Genomic DNA, 22,936 nt, shown 5'->3' on the forward strand with positions numbered 1-22,936 from the left:
GAGGAAAATTACGTGGATATATTGAAGCAACATCTCAAGACATCAGTCAGGAAGTTAAAGCTTGGTCGCAAATGGGTCTTCCAAATGGACAATGACCCCAAGCATACTTCCAAAGTTGTGGCAAAATGGCTTAAGGACAACAAAGTCAAGGTATTGGAGTAGCCATCACAAAGCCCTGACCTCAAGCCTATAGAACATTTGTGGGCAGAACTGAAAAAGCGTGTGCAAGCAAGGAGGCCTACAAACCTGACTCAGTTACACCAGCTCTGTCAGGAGGAATGGGACAAAATTCACCCAACTTATTGTGGGAAGCTTGTGGAAGGCTACCCGAAACGTTTGACCCAAGTTAAACAATTTAAAGGCAATGCAACCAAATACTAATTGAGTGTATGTAAACTTCTGACCCACTGGGAATTTGATGAAAGAAATAAAAGCTGAAATAAATCATTCTCTTGTCACGTCCTGACCAGTATAGGGGTTATTGGTTATGGTAGTTTGGTCAGGACGCGGCAGAGGGTATTTGTTTTATATGGTTCGGGGGTTATGTGTATGTAGAGGGGTATTGTATTTATGTGTTCCAGGGTTTTTGGTGTATGTTCTTGTTTTAGGTTTCTAGGTTTTCTAGGTTTTGTATTTCTTTGTTGGCCTGGTGTGGCTCTCAATCAGGAACAGCTGTACATCGTTGTTCCTGATTGGGAGTCATACTTAGGGAGCTTGTTTTCACCTGTCTCTTTGTGGGTAGTTGTATTTTGCACTGCTGTTATTTATAGCCTGTGAAACTGTCGGTCTTTGTTTCTTGTTTTCATAATAATGATGAGCACGCAACCCGCTGCGCCTTGGTCCCCTTCTCTCTTCAACGACGCCCGTGACATCTCTCTACTATTATTCTGACATTTCACATTCTTAAAATAAAGTGGTGATCCTAACTGACCTAAGACAGGGAATTTTTACTAGGATTAAATGTCAGGAATTGTGAAAAACTGAGTTTAAATGTATTTGGCTAAGGTGTATGTAAACTTCCGACTTCAACTGTATATATATATTTTTTTAAATTGCTAAATGTGGGGTTCAAAACACAGGTCGCCACTGTTCATATTATGCATAAACTGACAAAATGTCATCATCATTTGTATGAAGTATGGTGGCCATCGGCTCAACTTACCCCATGGCCATTGGCTCAATTTACCACAAGGCAACAATGTTGACTATATTAGCCCACACAGCTACAAGGATGCACATTCATGCTAGGTTTAGGACCTCATATTGTAGCTTATAGAGACCCCAACTGATGTGTAAAACATTCTTAAAACTATATACTTAGGTTTAGATACAAGCATCAAGAAACCTCTATTTTCAACCTTTTTGAAAATATTTTGGGGGGACCTATCTTGCTTATCACTTTTTCCATGTGGTTTCTTCCTTCACAGACTGAAATTATGACATCTATGACATCAACCAATATTTGGTTACCTGGTTAATTTTGTGTACTGTTCCTAGAAACAAGAGGTGTCTCAACTAACCCTTTGGCTCAACTTACCCCACTCTCTCCTACTGACTGGATTAGCTCAATTAACCTAAACTCTACCAATTATTCCAGCAGCCCATGGGGAACAACAAAAGCAGACAAACGAAGAGGGAAATAAACAGTACAAACTGAATTTACCTTTTAAATGTGGTGGATAAGACGGATGACTGAAGAGAACGGCCTGGAGGACAATGTTGCACATTTTTAAATGGCTGCCAATCAAACACTGCCTCTCTCTCCTCCCTTGTTCGCACTCTCTCTCTCTCCCTCATTTGTTTTCTTTCTCATGAGCAAACTCGCACTGAAAGTCAGAATGTATTAAAAGGATGTTAATAATGGAGAACCTTGGAGGCTTGACCACATTCATTCTACTGTAGCTCTACACTGTTTAAAAACAATCTATTTCATCTTGTTATCTAAGCTCTATCAGTGACGGTCGGTGCCGTTTAAGATGAAGGAGGACGATCATTTTTTTATGAGCATGGCCTTATTTCTATTACAGCATATTGGATGACTGTCATTCAAATACCATTCACCCAGTTCAATGTAACATCGATAGGTTTATGCTACTACATGATACTTGAATTTTCTCTATATCCATCATGAAGTTAATACAACCTAGCTTACGAATAAAAGTTTTGAGAGACAAATTTGAGTAATAAAGATGACAGAAAGTGACACATTCAATACCGCCTTTCACACTCTAGCATCTAGCTGATCCAGGGTTTAAACATTAGTCCAACAGTCGTTCCGTTTGCTTCCATTTAAGAAACATTATTCAATAGAATCGGCAGAATGAATACACCCCTGATCACCCGCAAACACAGTTCACTTTCATAGCAGCCGCATACAAACAGCACGATCACTTTGCTCATTGTATAATTCCTTCTCGCATCAACACGTTTTCCTCCTCTCACCTTTTTCCTTCGCTTGTGGACTTAGTTGGTCAACACAACAGCTGTCTATGACCAGGCGAAAAAATCTTTCCAAACCAAACCATACCATAATCACTAACCACTACACACAGCCCACATCGTTGTCACCATATTAGCTAACGTCATAGTCAACATAGCTACTAGAACTAACACGTTAGTAAACCCGCTACAATCATGCAGTACAGTGTACAGCATGCAGTTTAGCAGTTACACCGGCGGGCCCCGGTGGCAATAAACTAATAAAACCAAAAGCTTACCTTGACTTGGAAGAGTTCCAGTATTAGATAGCCATAGCCAGCTAGCTAACATATCATCCCTCTCTGTTTGAGCCAGGTGTTTGAATAGGTTAAGCTAGGTAGCTGCATTCACTAGCTAAGTAAGTGAAAGTGAAATTTGTTCAAAACTGTTCAACTATTGTCTTTCTCTCTTTGAGTCAACTACTCACCACATTTTATGCATTGCAGTGCTAGAATGCTGTAACTTATGCTTTCAGTACCAGATTATTTATCTGATCCCTTTATTGGGGGGCAACATGTCAGTTCATGCTGCAAGAGCTCTGATTGGCTGGAGGACTACTGTGTAAGTCTATGGAAGGGGGTGAGAACCATGAACCTCCTAGGTTCTGTATAGAAGCCAATGTACCCAGAGGAGGACAGAAACTAGCTGTCCTCTGGCTACACCATGGTGCTACGCCAGAGAGTGCTGTTGAGGCTACTGTAGACCTTCATTGCAAAACAGTGTGTATGAATTAATTATTTGGTGACGTGAATATATTTAGTATAGTTTCATCACAAAATTATAACTGTTTTAGTGTTTAATTTTTATGAAATACATTGAGGAAGATGGTCCTCCCCTCCCTCCTCTGAGGAGCCCCCACTGAGCTCTATAGAGGGGGTGCTGAGGAGTATTTTTGTCCGAGCAATGAAGGCCTAGTTCACACATTTTTGAGAATTTTTTTTAAGTTATTATTATTCATTTATTTTTTCGGCTCGGATTGGATTGGAACCAGTGCTATAGTCATTTGACACAAAAATATAGGTCTTTGGCCACGCACACCAGCATTGGGTTTGGCCTTGGAAAGAACAATACATATGCTGAAAATACCTCATTCCTATTGTAAAATATGGTGGTGGATCTTTGATGTTATGGGGCAATTTTGCTTCCACTGGTCCTGGGTCCAAGGTCAAGGGCATCATGAACTGTAACAAGTACCAGGACATTTAGCCTGGTTGCCATCTCTATTGAGATATTACATTCCACTCCTTGCCACTTCTGTCATATGCCAAAGAGACTGGCTGTTCATGAATCTTCAAATATGAACATTCTATCATTAATGAGCTTGAGGAGATCAGAAGACTTTATCCTAATTTGATAACCCTCACAGCTATCATCTAACCATAATATTTATAATCATAATTTATACATTTTATTGGAAACATTATAACATTGGGCATTCTGACGTAATACATTTCATTGGAAACATAAAAATTGCCACGGGGAGAACAGAAGCTTCCCTTTACTACATTTTTACCACCAGCCAATGTGATCAGCTTTTTCATTGGGAGGGACGTCTAACGTGGATCGCTAAAATAATGATTAGAATCACATTTTCTCAATTGAAATATTAGGCCTATGTGGACAACTATAAGCTACAATTGGCAGCCAGGCACCAGTGATCAGTGTAGCCATTTATCGTACAGACATGAAACACTATCTTCACGCCTAGAATAATAAAAAAACACGCTTCCGTCATAGACTCAATTGAATAAAAAAAAGAATTAAGAATTACAGAGGGCAGTTTGGAAAACCGAATGTCCATTCAGTAAGTATCCTAAAGTAGCCTGTCTGGCCTACATATTAATAAGAGAGGAGGGACAAATAATCTAACTGAAATGAGCATAACAAAATTGTAAAAATGTAAGGAAGTCATGATGAGTAGCAAGTGCGAGGAACGACGACAGGTGCCAATTTTGCGTTTGTTTCCTCTCATTAATGGGATGCAACTGAAGCAAATGTAGCTCAATTGAATCTTGTAGCCTAATCTATTTTCCGTATCGTTATTTCTTTTTCTCATTACGGACCCCTCTCTAGCCACTTTGAACAACATGATCTTGCATTGACACTGCCTTCTTAAAGGAATGACCGCAGCTGGTCATAACGGTATTGATTATTGTTGTTCTTAAAATTCAAATTCTATATTGCGTATTTGTCATGGAAAATATTAATATTGTTTACAACTACCAACCAGCAACTGTGCCATAAATCTGGCTGCATATTGAACATTGAGAGTCCCGAAAGGCCAGTCTTTTTGGCAAGTGACAGGAGTGATAAGGACTGAAAGTTAGTTAAAAATACTGGTACTCAGACTAGGTTGCCTCTGCCAGGACAATAATCGCAAGCAAACATCAAAATCCCCAAAGAACTGGCTAAATGTCCACAAAATCAACATTTTGCAATGACCATCTCAGTTTCCAGAAGCACAGATGAAGGATATCACGGATCTGGAAATATTCTGTATGGAGGAATGGTCTAAGATCCCTCCCAATGTGTTCTCCAAAAAAGGCTTACTGTCGTTATCCTTGCAAAGGGAGGGTGCAAGAGTATTGAAAACAGGGGGGGGAGTTAAAACAATTTACTTGTCAAACAAAATCTCCTACTCCAAGCAATTGTATTAGTAAAATTTTTTATAATTTTTCCATTTTTAGGAGCATACAATATTGCTCAGGATTTGTATTATTTAATTATACAGTATTTTTTTTCTCATCTTCATCAGGGGATCAATAACTCCGGACCCCACTGTATAAAAAGACACACACACTCTCCCCAGAAATGCCACTTCAGACACTGAGGAGCACAATTAGATTACCTGCAAACTGTGACAGACAGCTTGTTTACCCCTCCTGTTTGCTCAAATTAAGACGAGGGAAAGCAAACATGACTGTTAGGGCCACTTTGTGTGGTGTGTGTGTAGTAGCAGCTTGTTGACCTTGCCTACTGTTGAGACCTAGCCTACTTTAATGAGAATCCCCCTGCCAGTTCCACTACACTGACACACACACACACCACTAACTAAGCCCACACAGAGGTATACCGTAGGCTTACAGTTTTGTAGTACTGCTATACTGATACACATGCCTTCTACAGACATGAGTAGTGAGATGGGGAGTGTATGCGTACATTGATTGAGGGCCTCTCAACCCACTGACCACCAGTCATCTTCTACGGCCTCTGTCTCTACCCCCCCTCTCGTTCTCTCTCTTTCACTCTCTCTCTCTCTCTCACACACACACACACACACACTCTCTCTCTCCCTTCCTCTCTCTTTCTCTCTTCTTCCCTGGGTTTTATTGGTGAGATAACAAATGCCTGGTCAGCCAGAAAGAGAAAGAAAGAGGAAGAGGATGTGATAAACACGGCTCTCCTGTCCGTGTCACTTCCTCTCTGGGCTGTTATTCATCACCTGCTGCAGATTGACCTCCACAGGAAATTCATCCTCCATTAAATTAGAAAAAAAAAGAAAAATCACTCCCTTCTATTGGCCCCTTTTGATATTTTTTATTTGATAGAGTACCTGCTATTGAGCATCTCAAGCCTCTCAAATCTCCCATGTCTAATCTGTCTCTATCGCTCTCTCATTCGCTCTCTCTTCGAGCTCCGCAAAACCTTTAGAGATGCTAAAAGACAATACAGACTCAAACTTGAATTTATGTTCGACAACCAACTCAGACTCGCGTTGCATGTGACAAGGACTATAGCTTTCTAAACCTCCCATCCATATAGAAACTAAAGATTAAATAAAAATGTCCTCGGGATCTATATAAGTGGAACGAATTGTGCTAAGAGAAACGGAAGAAGCTACAGTTCATGAGGAAGTTAAGAAATGGTCTGACAAGAACACTAGCTATAAATGTAGAATATTGTTAAGATGTGTATTTTATCCTAGGTAATGTTCCACCCTCTGCAACTGGATCTTGGAATTCCTGACGACCAGACCACAGGCTGTGAGGATTGGCAACAACACCTCCTCCACACTGACTCTTAACACAGGGGCCCCCCAGGGTTGTGTCCTCAGTCCTCTGCTGTACTCCCTGTTCAGCCACGACTGCGTGGCTTTGAACCACACCAACTCCATCATCAAGTTTGTTGACGACACTATATGGTTGTAGGCCTGATAACCAACAACGATGAGTAAGGGAGGAGGTAAGTGAACTAGCATTGTGGTGTCATGACAACAACCTCTCCCTCAACATCAGCAAAACAAAGGAGTTGATTGTTGATTTCAGGAAGCAGAGGAGTGAACATTCCCCGATCCACATCAATGGGACTGCAGTAGAGAGAGTCACAGGTCCTCTCCAAATACTACCGCTGCACCATCGAGAGCGTTTTGACCGGTTGCATCACGGCCTGGTACAGGAATTCCTCCGTCCACGACCGCAGGGTAGTGAAGACGGCCCAGTACATCACTGGGACCGGGTTCCCACCCATCCAGGATATCTATTCAAAACAGTGCCTGAGGAAGGCACGCAGCATCATCAAGGTCCCCACACCCCAGCCACGAGCTGTTCTCTGCACAAGCCATCAGACTGCTGAACACTTGAACTGGACTAACCAGCTGCTCTGGTTCTTTGCACCTTAGCACACATGCACTCTCTCATGCACACACCCACACATACATACACTGACAAAACATTAAGAACACATGCTCTTTCCATGACATAGACTGACCAGGTAAATACAGGTGAAAGCTATGATCCCTTATTGATATCCCTTGTTAAATCCACTTCAATCAGTGTAGATGAAGCAGAAGAGACAGGTTAAAGAAGGATTTTTAAGCCTTGAGACAATTGAGACATGGATTGTGTATGTGTGCCATTCAGAGGGTGAATGGGCAAGACAAAAGATTTAAGGGCCTTTGAATGGTAGTAGGTGTGGTAGTAGGTGCCGGGTGCACCGGATTGTGTCAAGAACTGCAACGCTGCTGGGTTTTTCACGTTCCTGTGTGTATCAAGAATGGTCCACCACCCAAAGGACATCTAGCCAACTTGACACAACTGTAGGAGGCATTGGAGCCAACACGCTTTCAACACCTTCTAGAGTCCATGACCCGACGAATTAAAGCTGTTCTGAGGGCAAAGGGGGGTGCAACTCAATATTAGGAAGGTGTTCCTAGTGTTTGGTATACTCAGTGTACTTGCATGCTATACACACATCACAACTGCTGCTACCAGACTCTTATTTTACTGCTCAGTTTATACACTTGCCCCCCATCCCCTTCTTCCCCAATACATGTGTAAATATTGGACTAAATTGTGCCTTCCTGTCTTATATTTACACAAAGAAATGTATTCTATTCTATTGAGCCATTTACTTTATGTTCATATTCTTATATATTCTTCTATTTTATTATTTCTTATTGTTGTTGCATTGTCGAGAAGGAACCTGCAAGTAAGCATTTCGTTGGCTGATGTATACCACGCATATCCCGTACATATGGCTAATAAAACATGAAACCTGAGACTCTCTCTCATCTTTCCTTTGTCTGTTTTCTTTTCTACTCTTTTGATGGACTCTTGTGTTTTGCATATAATTTGCCTGCAGTCCATCCAGAGAAAACAGGGTTAGGTTTGTGATGCTTGACTGAGTTACGTTAAGATCAGCTGTTTAACCCTAACAGGGTCATCGGGTGTGTTCCTTTGACAGGTGAAGAGGATACTCCCACACCCTTCTGAGAGGAGTACCAATAAAAAACTAGCCAATATGAATGTGACCAATCCTGCCTTGTTTCATTACAAAATGTTGTAATTGTAACTAATCCAGTTCCCAGCAATAGGTCTATCTAGGTCTATGTATACTGAACAGAAATATGAACGCAACATGCAAAGTGTTGGTCCCATGTTTCGTGAGCTGAAATAAAATTTCCCAGAAATGTTCCACATGCACAAAACGCTCATTTATCTAAAATCTTGTGCACATAGTGAGCATTTCTCTTTGTCAAAATAATCCATCCACCTGACAGGTGTGGCATATCAAGAAGCGGATCATTGCGGATCATTGCACAGGTGCACCTTGTGCTGGGGACAATAAAAGGCCACTCTAAAATGTGCATTTTTGTCACACCACACAATGCCACAGATGTCTGACGTTTTAAGGGAGCGTGCAATTGGCATGCTGACTGCAGGAATGTCCACCAGAGCTGTTGCCAGAGAATGTAATGTTAATTTCTCTACCATAAGCCACCTCCAGCGTCATTTTAGAGAATTTGGCAGTACGTCCAACCAGCCTCACAACGGCAGTCCACGTGTAACCATGCCAGCCAACGACCTCCACATCCGGCTTCTTCACCTGCGGGATCAGCTGAGACCAGCCACCCGGACAGCTGATGAAACTGAGGAGTACTTCTGTCCGTTATGATGCCCTTTTGTGGGGAAAAACAAATTCTGATTGGCAGGGCCTGGCTCCGCAGTGGGTGGGCCTGGCTCCCAAGTGAGTGGGCCTATGCCCTCCCAGGTCCACCCATGGCTGCCCCGCCCAGTCATGTGAAATCCATAGATTAGGGCCAAATTAACTTATTTCAATTGACTGATTTCCTTATATGAACTGTAACTCAGCAATATCATTGAAATTGTTGCATCTTGTGTTTATATTTTTGTTCAGTATAGTCCTAGATTTCATTCACCTCATAGCAAGGGTGTTGCAGGCATCAGTAGTTTAAACTTATAAACTTAACATGGGTAAAACATTAGGGTGTAGTTAAACATTCACAAAAGCCTTTCCAGGAACAGTGTACTACTCTACAGTAGCTGTGCTCTGCGCCGAGAAAGGCTTGTGGCGCTGGCTAAAGCTGAGCTCGCGTCATTCAACATTAGCCCCTCCATACTGTATGTCAAAGTCTCTGTGGAGAGTTATGGCTTTAATATCATGACCACTAGCCAGGTCCATTTGTTCTCCAGGGCACCTATGAAATGGTCATCGTGATTATGTTTTTACTCAGCCACAGACTTTTATTGGCTCCAAGCTGAAATGTGTTTGTAAAGCATTTTGATTTAGATGGAGAGAGAGAGAGAGAGAGAGAGAGAGAGAGAGAGAGAGAGAGAGAGAGAGAGAGAGAGGTTGTAATGAAGATGCTTTTAGAGTCTTTGCTTTGGAGGGGACACATACAGCATACTAAGACACAAATGTAATCCTGACATCACATGCAGTCCCTTCGGAAAGTGTTCAGACACCTTGACTTTTTCCACATTATGTTACGTTACAGCCTTATTCTAAAATGGATTAAATTTAAAAAGAAATCCTCATCAATCTACACACAATACCCCATAGTGACAAAGTAAAAACAGGTTTTTAGAAATGTTTACAAATGTATAAAAAATAAAAAAAACAGAAATACCTTATTTACATAAGTTTCAAGAACCTTTGCTATGAGACTCGAAATTGAGCTCAGGTGCATCCTGTTTCCATTGATCATTCTTGAGATGTTTGGAGTCCACCTGTAGTAAATTCAATAGTTTGGACATGATTTGGAAAGGCACATACCTGTCTATATAATGTCCCACAGTTGACAATGCATGTCAGAGCAAAAACCAAGCCATGAGGTAGAAAGAATTGTCCGTAGAGCTCTGAGACAGGATTGTGTCGAGGCACACATCTGGGGAAGGGTACCAAAACAATTCTGCAGCACTGAAGGTCCCCAAGAACACAGTGGCCTCCATCATTCTTAAATGGAAGATGTTTGGAACCACCAAGACCCTTCCTAGAGCTGGCCACCCGGCCAAATTGAACAATAGTGGGAGAAGGGCCTTGGTCAGGGAGGTGAACAAGAACCTGATGGTCACTCTGACAAAGCTCTAGAGTTCCTCTGTGGAGATGGGAGAACCTTCGAGAAGGACAACCATCTCTGCAGCACTCCACCAATCAGGCCTTTATGGTAGAGTGGCCAGACGAAAGGCACTCCTTAATAAAAGGCACATGACAGCCAGCTTGGAGTTAGCCAAAAAGCACCAAAAGACTCTCAGACCATGAGAAACATTATTCTCGGGTCTGATGAAACCAAGATTGAACTCTTTGGCCTGAATACCAAGTGTCACGTCTGGAGGAAACCTGGCACCATCCCTATGGTGAAGCATGGTGGTGGCAGCATCATGTTGTGGGGATGTTTTTCAGGGACAGGGACTGGGAGACTAGTCAGGATCGAGGTAAAGATGAACGGAGCAAAGTACAAATAAATCCTTGATGAAAACCTGCTCCAGAGCTCTCAGGACCTCAGACTGGGGCGAAGGTTCACTTTCCAACAGGACAACAACCCTAAGCACACAGGAAAGACAACGCAGGAGTGGCTTCGGGACAAGTCTCTGAATATCCTTGAGTGGCCGAGCCAGAGCCCGGACTTGAACCCGATCTAACATTTCCAGAGAGACCTGAAAATAGCTTTGCAGGAACACTCCCCATCCAACCTGACAGAGATTGACAAGATCTGCAGAGAAGAATGGGTGAAACTTCCCAAATACAGGTGTGCCAAGGTTGTAGCGTCATACCCAAGAAGAATAGATGCTGTAATCGCTGTCAAAGGTGCTTCAACAAAGTACCAAGTAAAGGGTCTGAATACTACTTTTTTTTTCAGAAATTATCCAAAACTTAAAAACAACAATTTTTGCTTTGTCATTATGGGTTATTGTGTGTAGATTGATAAGGGGGGGGGGGGGAATTCTACATTTTAAAATAAGGCTGTAACGTAACAAAATGTGGAAAAAGTCAAGGGATTTGAATACTTTCCTAATGCACTGTATGTCCAATCTATCCTCCCATTTTGTTATTATAATATTCTAATATAAATAGAGAATATATTAATATACTGAACAAAAATATAAACGCAACATGTAAAGTGTTGGTCCCATGTTTCATGAGCTGAAATTAAATATTCCAGAAATTTTACATAGACACAAAAAGCTTATTTCTCTCCGAGTTTGTGAACAAATTTGTTTCTATCCCTGTTAGTGAGCATTTCTCCTTTGCCAAGATAATCCATCCACCTGACAGGTGTGGCATTTCAAGAAGCTGATTAAACAGCATGATCATTACACATGTGCACCATGTGCTGGGGACAATAAAAGGCCACTCTAAAATGTGCAGTTTTGTCACACAACACAATGGCACAATGCCTGTAATTGGCATTCTGACTGCAGGAATGTCAACCTGTGCCGTTGCTAGAAAACTGAATGTTGATTTCTCTACCATAAAACGTTGTTTTAGAGAATTTGGCAGTACGTCCAACCGGCCTCACAACCGCAGTCCACGTGTAACCATGCCAGCCAACGACCTCTACATCCGGTTTCTTCACCTACGGGCTCGTCTGAGACCAGCCACCCGGACAGCTGAGGAGTACTTTTGGAAGAAGCTAGCTAGCTAACGAAGAACAACAAAGAATATCTAGTTAACAGAAGAAAAGAAAGAGAAAATCAGGACAGAAGAAAAAGGATATCAAAGTGAAACAGTTCTCTAAAGACACAGGAGACAATAATACAAGAAACAACACTTCTGTAGCTTGTCAACTATGTGTCTGTCTATCCCTGTTCTCTCCCCTCTGCACAGGCCATACAAACGCTTCACACCGCGTGGCCGCTGCCACTCTAACCTGGTGGTCCCAGCGCGCACGACCCACGTGGAGTTCCAGGTCTCCGGCAGCCTCTGGAACTGCCGGTCTGCAGCCAACAAGGCTGAGTTCATCTCAGCCTATGCTACCCTCCAGTCCCTAGACTTCCTGGCGCTGACGGAAACATGGATTACCACAGATAACACTGCTACTCCTACTGCTCTCTCTTCGTCTGCCCACGTGTTCTCGCATACCCCTAGAGCATCGAGCCAGCGGGGTGGTGGCACTGGAATCCTCATCTCTCCCAAGTGGACATTCTCTCTTTCTCCCCTGACCCATCTGTCTATCTCCTCATTTGAATTCCATGCTGTCACAGTTACCAGCCCTTTCAAGCTTAACATCCTTATCATTTATCGCCCTCCAGGTTCCCTTGGAGAGTTCATCAATGAGCTTGACGCCTTGATAAGTTCCTTTCCTGAGGATGGCTCACCTCTCACAGTTCTGGGTGACTTTAACCTCCCCACGTCTACCTTTGACTCATTCCTCTCTGCCTCCTTCTTTCCACTCCTCTCCTCTTTTGACCTCACCCTCTCACCTTCCCCCCCTACTCACAAGGCAGGCAATACGCTTGACCTCATCTTTACTAGATGCTGTTCTTCCACTAATCTCATTGCAACTCCCCTCCAAATCTCCGACCACTACCTTGTATCCTTTTCCCTCTTGCTCTCATCCAACACTTCTCACTCTGCCCCTACTCGGATGGTATTGCGCCGTTCCAACCTTCGCTCTCTCTCTCCCGCTACTCTCTCCTCTTCCATCCTATCATCTCTTCCCTCTGCTCAAACCTTCTCCAACCTATCTCCTGATTCTGCCTCCTCAACCCTCCTCTCCTCCCTTTCTGCATCCTTTGATTTTCTCTGTCCCCTATCCTCCAGGCCGGCTCGGTCCTCCCCTCCTGCTCCGTGGCTCGACGACTCACTACGAGCTCACAGAACAGGGCTCCGGGCAGCCGAGCGGAAATGGAGGAAAACTCGCCTCCCTGCGGACCTGGCATCCTTTCACTCCCTCCTCTCTACATTCTACTCTTCTGTCTCTGCTGCTAAAGCCACTTTCTACCACTCTAAATTCCAAGCATCTGCCTCTAACCCTAGGAAGCTCTTTGCTACCTTCTCCTCCCTTCTGAATCCTCCTCCCCCTCCCCCCCCCCCTCCTCCCTCTCTGCGGATGACTTCGTCAACCATTTTGAAAAGAAGGTTGACGATATCCGATCCTCGTTTGCTAAGTCAAACGACACCGCTGGTCCTGCTCACACTGCCCTACCCTGTGCTTTGACCTCTTTCTCCCCTCTCTCTCCAGATGAAATCTCGCGTCTTGTGACGGCCGGCCGCCCAACAACCTGCCCACTTGACCCTATCCCCTCCTCTCTTCTCCAGACCATTTCCGGAGACCTTCTCCCCTTCCTCACCTCGCTCATCAACTCATCCTTGACCGCTGGCTACGTACCTTCCGTCTTCAAGAGAGCGAGAGTTGCACCCCTTCTGAAAAAACCTACACTCGATCTCTCCGATGTCAACAACTACAGACCAGTATCCCTTCTTTCTTTTCTCTCTAAAACTCTTGAACGTGCCGTCCTTGGCCAGCTCTCCTGCTATCTCTCTCAGAATGACCTTCTTGATCCTAATCAGTCAGGTTTCAAGACTGGGCATTCAACTGAGACTGCTCTTCTCTGTGTCACGGAGGCTCTCCGCACTGCTAAAGCTAACTCTCTCTCCTCTGCTCTCATCCTTCTAGACCTATCTGCTGCCTTTGATACTGTGAACCATCAGATCCTCCTCTCCACCCTCTCCGAGTTGGGCATCTCCGGCGCGGCCCACGCTTGGATTGCGTCCTACCTGACAGGTCGCTCCTACCAGGTGGCGTGGCGAGAATCTGTCTCCGCACCATGCGCTCTCACCACTGGTGTCCCCCAGGGCTCTGTTCTAGGCCCTCTCCTATTCTCGCTATACACCAAGTCACTTGGCTCTGTCATATCCTCACATGGTCTCTCCTATCATTGCTATGCAGACGACACACAATTCATCTTCTCCTTTCCCCCTTCTGATAACCAGGCGGCGAATCGCATCTCTGCATGTCTGTCAGACATATCAGTGTGGATGACGGATCACCACCTCAAGCTGAACCTCGGCAAGACGGAGCTGCTCTTCCTCCCGGGGAAGGACTGCCCGTTCCATGATCTCGCCATCACGGTTGACAACTCCCTTGTGTCCTCCTCCCAGAGTGCTAAGAACCTTGGCGTGATCCTGGACAACACCCTGTCGTTCTCCACTAACATCAAGGCGGTGACCCGATCCTGTAGGTTCATGCTCTACAACATTCGCAGAGTACGACCCTGCCTCACACAGGAAGCGGCGCAGGTCCTAATCCAGGCACTTGTCATCTCCCGTCTGGATTACTGCAACTCGCTGTTGGCTGGGCTCCCTGCCTGTGCCATTAAACCCCTACAACTCATCCAGAACGCCGCAGCCCGTCTGGTGTTCAACCTTCCCAAGTTCTCTCACGTCACCCCGCTCCTCCGCTCTCTCCACTGGCTTCCAGTTGAAGCTCGCATCCGCTACAAGACCATGGTGATTGCCTACGGAGCTGTGAAGGGAACGGCACCTCCATACCTTCAGGCTCTGATCAGGCCCTACACCCAAACAAGGGCACTGCGTTCATCCACCTCTGGCCTGCTGGCCCCCCTACCTCTGAGGAAGCACAGTTCCCGCTCAGCCCAGTCAAAACTGTTCGCTGCTCTGACACCCCAATGGTGGAACAAGCTCCCTCACGACGCCAGGACAGCGGAGTCAATCACCACCTTCCGGAGACACCTGAAACCCCACCTCTTTAAGGAATACCTAGGATAGGATAAAGTAATCCTTCTAACCCCCCCCCTCCCCCTTAAAAGATTTAGATGCACTATTGTAAAGTGGTTGTTCCACTGGATATCATAAGGTGAATGTACCAATTTGTAAGTCGCTCTGGATAAGAGCGTCTGCTAAATGACTTAAATGTAAATGTAAATGAGTATTTCTGTCTGCAATAAAGCCCTTTTGTGGGGAAAAACAAATTCTTATTGGCTGGGTCTGGTTCCCCAGTGGGTGGGCCTTTGCCCTTCCAGGCCCATGCATGACTGTGCCCCTGCTCAGTTGTGAAATCCATAAATTAGGGCCTAATTAATTTATTTGAATTGATTGATTTCTTTATATGAACTGTAACTCAGTAAAATTGTTGAAATTGTTGCATGCTGCATTTATATTTTTGTGCAGTATATATTAATATTTCATATTTCATGTGTAATATTAATATAATATTTGATAGATGTCCAGTAGATAATGAATGGGGAAAGTCTGGTATACAAAATATAGTCATTCAAAGAAAATGCACAACTTACCTGAAAATCAAAGCACCCATAACCACACCTGGGCCTAAACAAACCATCCCAACTGACACCTGATACAGTGGCTGGCTGTGCTTGAAAACATGCAGGGCTTTGTACACAATGGTTTGCATAATATGAAAAACACCTAGCGCACCTGAACACACCAGGGTAAGCGTGACAATAACTCTCTCTCTGTTTCCCAGAAAAAGAATGAACAGACACAGACCTCGGTTCAAATACTTCAATTCTCTTTTTTTCGACCTGCACTCTTGGTGCTCGGAACATATGAATTTCCCTGTGCCCTGCGATTACATCTGCGACCCTGTGCATGTGACTAATAAACTCATCTAATCTAATCATCTAATCTAACACTATTTGAAATCTTTCAGAATCATTGAGTGTTTGCCTGCCTGGAGTGTCAAATGGATGGGGGTTTCTGTTTTGTGACTATTCTAATTGTCCATTAAACCAGGCAAGCTCAATTAAGCACAAATAAAGTATATGAATAATTAAAAATAGTATTTGAACCCATAGGTCCGACAGACATGTAGGTTTTCCAGAGTTTTCCCTTTCATGGCCTCATTTACCTAAAAAAAATATAAAAACATCTTGTAAAAAAGATGGTACTTGGGCTATGTGGTTATTTGTAGTGTAAAACAGGCAGGCAGAGATGATGAAGGGCTTTGGGCTAATTTCTCCATCTAAACCACAGGGTCTCTGAGCGTGCCTCTGTCTCTGGGGAGAAGATGGGGCTGTCGTGGTCCTCCACACACAGCTGTTCAGGGGACATGTATGGAGCACATATAGTATACGCTGGTATGTGGCTGGTAATCTCTATGCTGTTGATATGGCCGTATGCATGTATTCTCAGGTTAGCATGACATAATCTGTATATCTCCCGTCACACGTTCATTGAGATATTGTCCATGCCAATGGTGGTATCCACATTAATACATGAAACACTTACATGGGTGTCTTGATTTGTCAAAGGAATGCCCAGCAACCCTCAGCACCCCTGAAAATTCTAACCATACCCTCCTCTCTCAAGTTCTACCTCAACCTATCATACACCACCTCCGCCCAATGATATCCCCCCTCTCCTCTCCTCCCCGTCCCCAGGCCCTACCTGTATGGTGGGAGAGGAGCGGTGCTTGCGGGTGGTGGTGGTGGACATGGTGGTGGTGGTCTCAATAAAGGTGGTGGACATCTCGGGGGGCTGGGCGGTGGTGCGAGCCGACCCGGCCACAGAGGGCACGTCGCCTACCAATCGGACACTGCCGTTGATCTTGATGTTGGGGTTGCCCTCGGCAGCCATGTTGAGGACCTTGAGGCCGTTGTAGTAGAGGCCGGACAGCTGACCCTGGAAGGGCCGACTGCGGTCGCTGCCACCGATGGTGACTGTGGCCTGGGTGTTGAATATCGTTAGCTGTCGACCTAAAGGATGGAACCAGACAGAGGTCATTCACATCAAGGAACAACAAGGGACTGAGTAGGAAAATAAGTTATCTGTTTTTTTATTCAATATCCAAACTGTTCTTGAAATGGGAGGAGATGTTGGTTGACTCAAAGATCCGGCTTCATATGATAAATGTTGGTCTGCCATGACCTCGTGTGTGTGTGTGTGTGTGTGTGTGTGCGCGCGTGCGTGCGTACGTCACTATGTGCACGTATAAGTCCTTGACAATCAAAATGTCCTTACAGTATATTGTCGAGGTCACGATGAGGTCGGTTGTGAAAACCTTTACGGTGAAACTATAAAGAAAGGTCAACTGAAGAGGCTATAACTAGCCTGGGCCCAGGGAGCTAACCCCAAATATACAGGGTCAACACGTCTGGCTACAAGGGTGATGTCTCCCAGGATGGATTCACTGTAGAAAGGTCATCATGTTGTTAGCCGTAATTACGAGATTACGGGTTGTGATCTGAGGCTGAGGGAGGAGTGGAGAGAGGAGGACGGAAAGGAGGAGAAAAGGTCAAAGCTTTATGTCTGTCTCCTCAAACTGGCCCTTTGGGGCAGCCTCTGATCAGCTGCATCTAATAAGGCTAGAGCTAATGCCATAGCTAAGAAGACAAAGACTGGGGTAGGGACGAATGTTTAAAAGGCCAGGGCAAATGCTGAAGCCTGAAAGCAGAGGTAGGAAACAATGTTTAAAAGGCTTGGGCAAATGCTGAAGCCTGAAAGCAGAGAAAGGAACTGATGTTTAAAAGGCTAGGGCTAATGCCAAAGGTATAAATCAGGAGGGCAGGAATCTGAAAGAGAAAAGCAGTACACAAAAAGAGGTTGTCGAGTTTCAAATCGGAAAAATGATTGCCAAATGAATATTTACAGTACATGTAAAATCTAAGTATTCTAAGTAATATCACCAACACAACATCTTGAATAAGCGTATATGTGAAACCTAAAACAACAAAAAAATGAATAATATTACAAATCGTAATATTCAACTTAGCAAGTATTGAGTAAACAGTTGAGCTGTTAGCAAATCGTTTACCCAGTTTGATGCAATCATTCTCCAATACCATCAACATAGCATTCTGGTTACAGAATTAATAAATGAACAAATGAATGTACATCAAAAGATTATTAACTGACTCAACATTGTAGATGTACAACAGCATATTGATTCATGCATTAGGTGACTACTTGCATTTGAAATGGCTTTCGAGTTTAAATGGGTGTTAAAGGGACTTTAGGAGATACTTGAACTTTGTTATTTCTGTTTTATCGTAAAGCTAATTTTAGAAGGATTCAAGATGTAGAGTATATGAAATAATCTTTTCATGTATAATTTGAACATGAGATAGGATGGAATATTATCTTCAATAGCAGTCCCTTTAACTGAGTAGAGTGATTATGAATTATCATGAGATTTACTTGGGTAATTAACTTGGGTACCAAAAAATCTAATCAAATGTATTCGAATTGAGAAAGAAAATGAGGTTAGGAAGTTATTAGTTCATGCTAAAATCATACTTTAAAGTAGTAAAATAAAGTCAAAGTATCAGTTCGGCAGGCAAATGCAAAAATAAAAAGTTAAATGTTGAGTTCAATAGAAGAGAATTTAAAAGTTAGAAGTTGTGTTAAGGTTACCTTTCTCTTGTAGCCAGTCCACTACTGGCCGGGCGTATTTCAATGGGAATTTCTTAGTGGCAATTTCAAGGCGTTCATTATCGGTTGTCGCTGTTTAAAGTTTAAAAAACATTTAAAACATTTAGAAAACAGTCTGCATTTGGCATCGGGCATTTTAACACATTTTAACACATGCTCACTTCAAACTATTGTTTTCATTTTCATGCAAGCGGTTAAAAAAAATGATGAACTCTTTTAATTGCAGGGTAGAATTTATGTGTTGTTTATGAGATAGGTGAAGTGTTAACAGTAAAGTGGTAACAAATAGAGGTCATTTGCTGCTCTGCTGGTTTTCACGAGGCTTTACTCACAGGCGACAGAAGAACCACTACATTTTTTTGCATTCAATTCATTTAAACACTGACAAAGATATTTAGAACCGAGCCATCATAAAAACCAGCAATTTTTTTCTCATGGGATGAAGTGTATTCAAGTATCTTAAATAACAGTTAACAGACCCTTCCAATGCACATGCAGCATGCGACCATTTTATACTATTAGGACACAGTTCATGGGCATTAAGGTGGACTTAGCAACAGTTTGCGTCTTTTTCTGTTGCATTCTTCAAATCCAACATTAAGAACAGAAAATAGCAGTAAAGATGTGACAATAGCAATTTTCACTGGACAGCATTTGCTTTTTCTTCCCCAGAAACCGGTTCACCTCAGTAGTCAAAGAAGGTTTAGTGTGTGTGCATGTGCGCGCGTGCACGTGTGCATGCGTGCATTTACACACCATACTGGGAAACAGGGAAAGGCCTTGGGGGCAAATGGAGGTGGAACAGTAGGGGGGGGCAAAGGAATAAGGTTGAATATGCTTTTGGATGTTTTTGGATGGGTATGCTGTTGGTGTAGAAACGCCTGCTGTTTCCACACCAGAGTCAAGTCGTGATGGGAGACAAGTAACCCCTATGGGGAGACAAGCTGCCACGGGGTAGGAACCAAAGAAACCAAGGTAGGAACCAAATTCCAGGACCCCAAAGAGACAGGGGTAGCTTAGGGCCCACCCAAAGTGAGAACCCCTACCACGTATCTTCCCTCCTTTTCTATCCCCTAAAGAGAGACACAATTTCAGCCTTCTGCAAAGATAGAGAGACAGCAGGTAGCTGTGTGTGTGTGTGAGTGTGTGTGTCTGCACGAGTCCACGTGTGTGTCTGTATGTGTGTTTCATGCTCTTTACCCTGCCTGCAGTATGCCAGCTGCTCTACAGGGGCCTTATTTCTATCTGTTGTATACATTTCACGCTCAATTTCTGCACGCGCCATTTCTGAGAAGTCTGCGCAAGTACACAAATATTGAGATGTATAAACTTGCTGTAAAATGTATGCCATTCAAATACATGTTTGCCGCTATAAACCAGACCTGTCGAAAACTGTGCACGTGTGAACGAGACATTAAAACTTTAAAAGACATTAAAACATTAAACCTGAAAACTCCTCTATTCACCTAACATGGTGCCAATAACTTCCTTTATTTGCTGTACAATTTGGAACTACTGGAATTATGCCACGGCATGCAAAAGACGAATTGTTGTTCAATATTTAGTTTATCAACAGATTATTGGGTTTATATATCCTGCCTTGGAATAGACTCTGAGATTATATATGCAATGTCGTCACGCTCCTATCGCACAGCAATACTGTAGCCTTCCCATACTGTCAAATATTTGACATAAGCTACCGGTCTATTTACTCTGTTGGCAGAATGTTTTCATCTTTAGAAGTAATTTATGCTGTATCTGGAAAAGGACTGTGTCAGTTTTTGAATGAGAAAACAACGGCAAATTGTCATGGACCTGTCAGCAGAACGTTTGAATTCAACAATGTTTTATAACGACTTTTCCCCCAACCTAAACATGATGGACTGCCACTGCCCGCAAATTCTAAAACATTGCAGGGCAGGCTACTCAAAAAAAGAAGTTTTGTATCTACTTGACTTTTTTATTTTTATTTTTTATAGTACTACTGATATTCATTACTGCATTGTTGGGAAAGAGCAAGCAAAAAAGGCATTTCACTGTACTTGTGCGTGTGACAATAAAAACTTGAAACTTGATAGATAGGCCTGCTTCAATGTAAAAGATCACCTTTTAAATTCGACTGTATACCGGTATTATAAACCACGCGGCCTAAGATATTGCAAAACCTGAAATACATATAGCCTATCTAATCACTAGGCTACTAGGTCCAATTAAATGTGAGATGCACATGGTCATTTGTTGTATGGCTCCTTCCCTAATATGAACCCATCATGGCCAGAAAAGGTGAGGAATATATTCTGCAATGGTTATGAAAATCAAATAGGAAAAATATTCCTATGTCTAATTCTAAGATTCCTAGGTCTAATTATAAAACATAGATTTGAACTCTTCTTGCAAATGGCAAAAGGTTACAGTCTTGTAAATATGTTATCCTGTTTTCATTTTTTTATGAATAAGCCTTTCGTCAAATCCCTCATTTGCACAAAATACTTACTTGCCAGCTTGCAATACAATATTTCAACCACTAGCAGATGGGCATACGCATGGTCTGAAGGTTTGCATGAAAATTGATGCACGCATATTTTGGTAATATATTTTGTACTTGCGCAAGGTTTATAAATGAGGCCCCAGATATTGTCAAATTGCTTTACAAATGAAATATATCCTTCCCAGGCACTAAAATAGCATCAGTTCCATAGATGTCACCTTTCATTGGTGTTACTGTCTGAAGACTGACAGCATTTCAAGATATAGAACAAAGAAAAAAATCTCACAAAAGCTCTGACGAACGCCTTGAGGCCGATACTTAAAGCTTCTTAAAGAGCAGTGACACTATCAAGAGCAATGTGCGGGTTTCTTCTTCTTTTTTTCTAGAGATATAGAACAAAAAGAAAGATGGAGTAAGACATTATGGATGCCTCTATACTTATCGCATGATGCAGTTTATATTTGCATCAGTTACTGTCAAATCAGGAGGCATATCATTTCCATAATGATTCATTCACCCAATCACCCTTGTGATTGCTATGGAAAGCAATCTTATGCCTGGACTGTGGTGTGTGTGGGTCTGTGTTTATCTCTCACTCTCTATCAGTCCTGCTCACCATCCCACACTTCTCTCTATTACCACTCTCTTAATTCTATAGGCCTACATCTAAAATTCTCTCTTTCTTCCCCTTACATTTCCTCCCTGAGTGGAACCACTGACAGAATTCATTTGCACGGGGCTCTCTGACTCTCCCAGAGGGCTGTCTCGCTCTCTCCATCCCCCCTCCCCTCTCTCCACTCTCCTTGATGCTGACTGCCTTGCCCAATGGAAATAGGAGCCTCCTTCTGGAAGATTTCCCCTCAGTATCTCTTAGAGACAATGGCAGTCCGGGTCCTTTATCTGGCCATCCGCACTGCTCTCATTTAAATCACAGGATTAGACGCCTGGATCACACTGAAAGGCTTATCTCTCCCCCCTTCCCTCCATCCCTTCCTCCCTTCATCCCTCCATTCCCAGCGGCCCCCAGTAGAGATTTATAGGGGCGGGAGATTCTGTTTTCGATAGCAGTAATTGTATTTGGCTTGTAGGGTACACAAGTATTTATCCACGACACCATTACCTTAAATCCTCTGCAGATAAAGGTGGCCCAAGGTGTTTCTTATCCAATCACACCACCTCTCTCTATCTTTCTCTCCCTCTCTTTCTCGGTCTCTTTCTCTCGCTCTTTGAGAAAATGTATGTGTTGTCAGGTTTTCTGAAAGTGACAGAGTTGGGTCCATGTTGTGAACTGCTCTGCAGTGCGTAAGGCAGCATCTAGGGTCTCATATGGACCACCGTATTGCTATCCTCCTCCCCACAGACACAGAAGACTTCTTGGATCATGGACACGCTTTCCCGATACCGGGAAGAGAGCGGAAAGTCCCCGGGCACGGTAGACTCCTCCTTATCATCTCCCAGATGGAGCCATAGGCCGACATACCTATCAATCAACCAGATCACTCCTGATAGGAGGTCAATTTTCCGTACTTATCAAGTTCTGAGACACCGGCTTGATGTCTTTTGCCAGTCAAAGGGGAGGAGCTGGCCTCAGAGGCAGGCTATAGCGTTCCGCTCCCTCGTCTCCATTGTGTGTCGAGCCAGTTGCAGAAAGCTAGATGGAAAATAAACCTGCGACGGAGTGGCTGTCACAGGGTGGCTCAGACAAAACGCAGCCTCATTCATATGAAACAGGGGGCCTGTGCAAATGAAAGCAATCATCCTCAAACACGCAGTGTGTCTTTTGAATGCAGCTCCTGATAAGCTAGGAGGAGGTGCTGCTTTTTCAAGGCAATTTGCTGCAGAGTATTTCTTCTCTTTCTCTTTTCTCCATTCCTC

At 43.4% G+C, this 22,936-nt stretch overlaps 1 protein-coding gene across 11 annotated transcripts in view; it reads right to left on the reverse strand.

Moving 5' to 3' along the window:
- The window catches only part of nrxn3a (neurexin 3a), a 430,381-nt gene that overhangs the window by 47,804 nt on the left and 359,641 nt on the right, over nucleotides 1-22,936 (reverse strand). For 6 of the 11 annotated variants that reach the window (XM_082974859.1, XM_082974858.1, XM_082974857.1 and 3 more), the window contains one exon: nucleotides 16,591-16,898. In XM_082974859.1, coding sequence (XP_082830985.1) covers nucleotides 16,591-16,898 — 308 coding nt within the window. Of the gene's footprint in view, nucleotides 1-16,590; nucleotides 16,899-18,555; nucleotides 18,646-22,936 lie in introns of all 11 variants that reach the window. The other 5 variants (XM_082974861.1, XM_082974856.1, XM_082974855.1 and 2 more) reach the window with 1 other exon arrangement.

This window comes from Salmo salar, chromosome 01 (assembly GCF_965601325.2).
Source record: "Salmo salar chromosome 01, fSalSal1, whole genome shotgun sequence".
Lineage (NCBI taxonomy): Eukaryota > Metazoa > Chordata > Actinopteri > Salmoniformes > Salmonidae > Salmo > Salmo salar.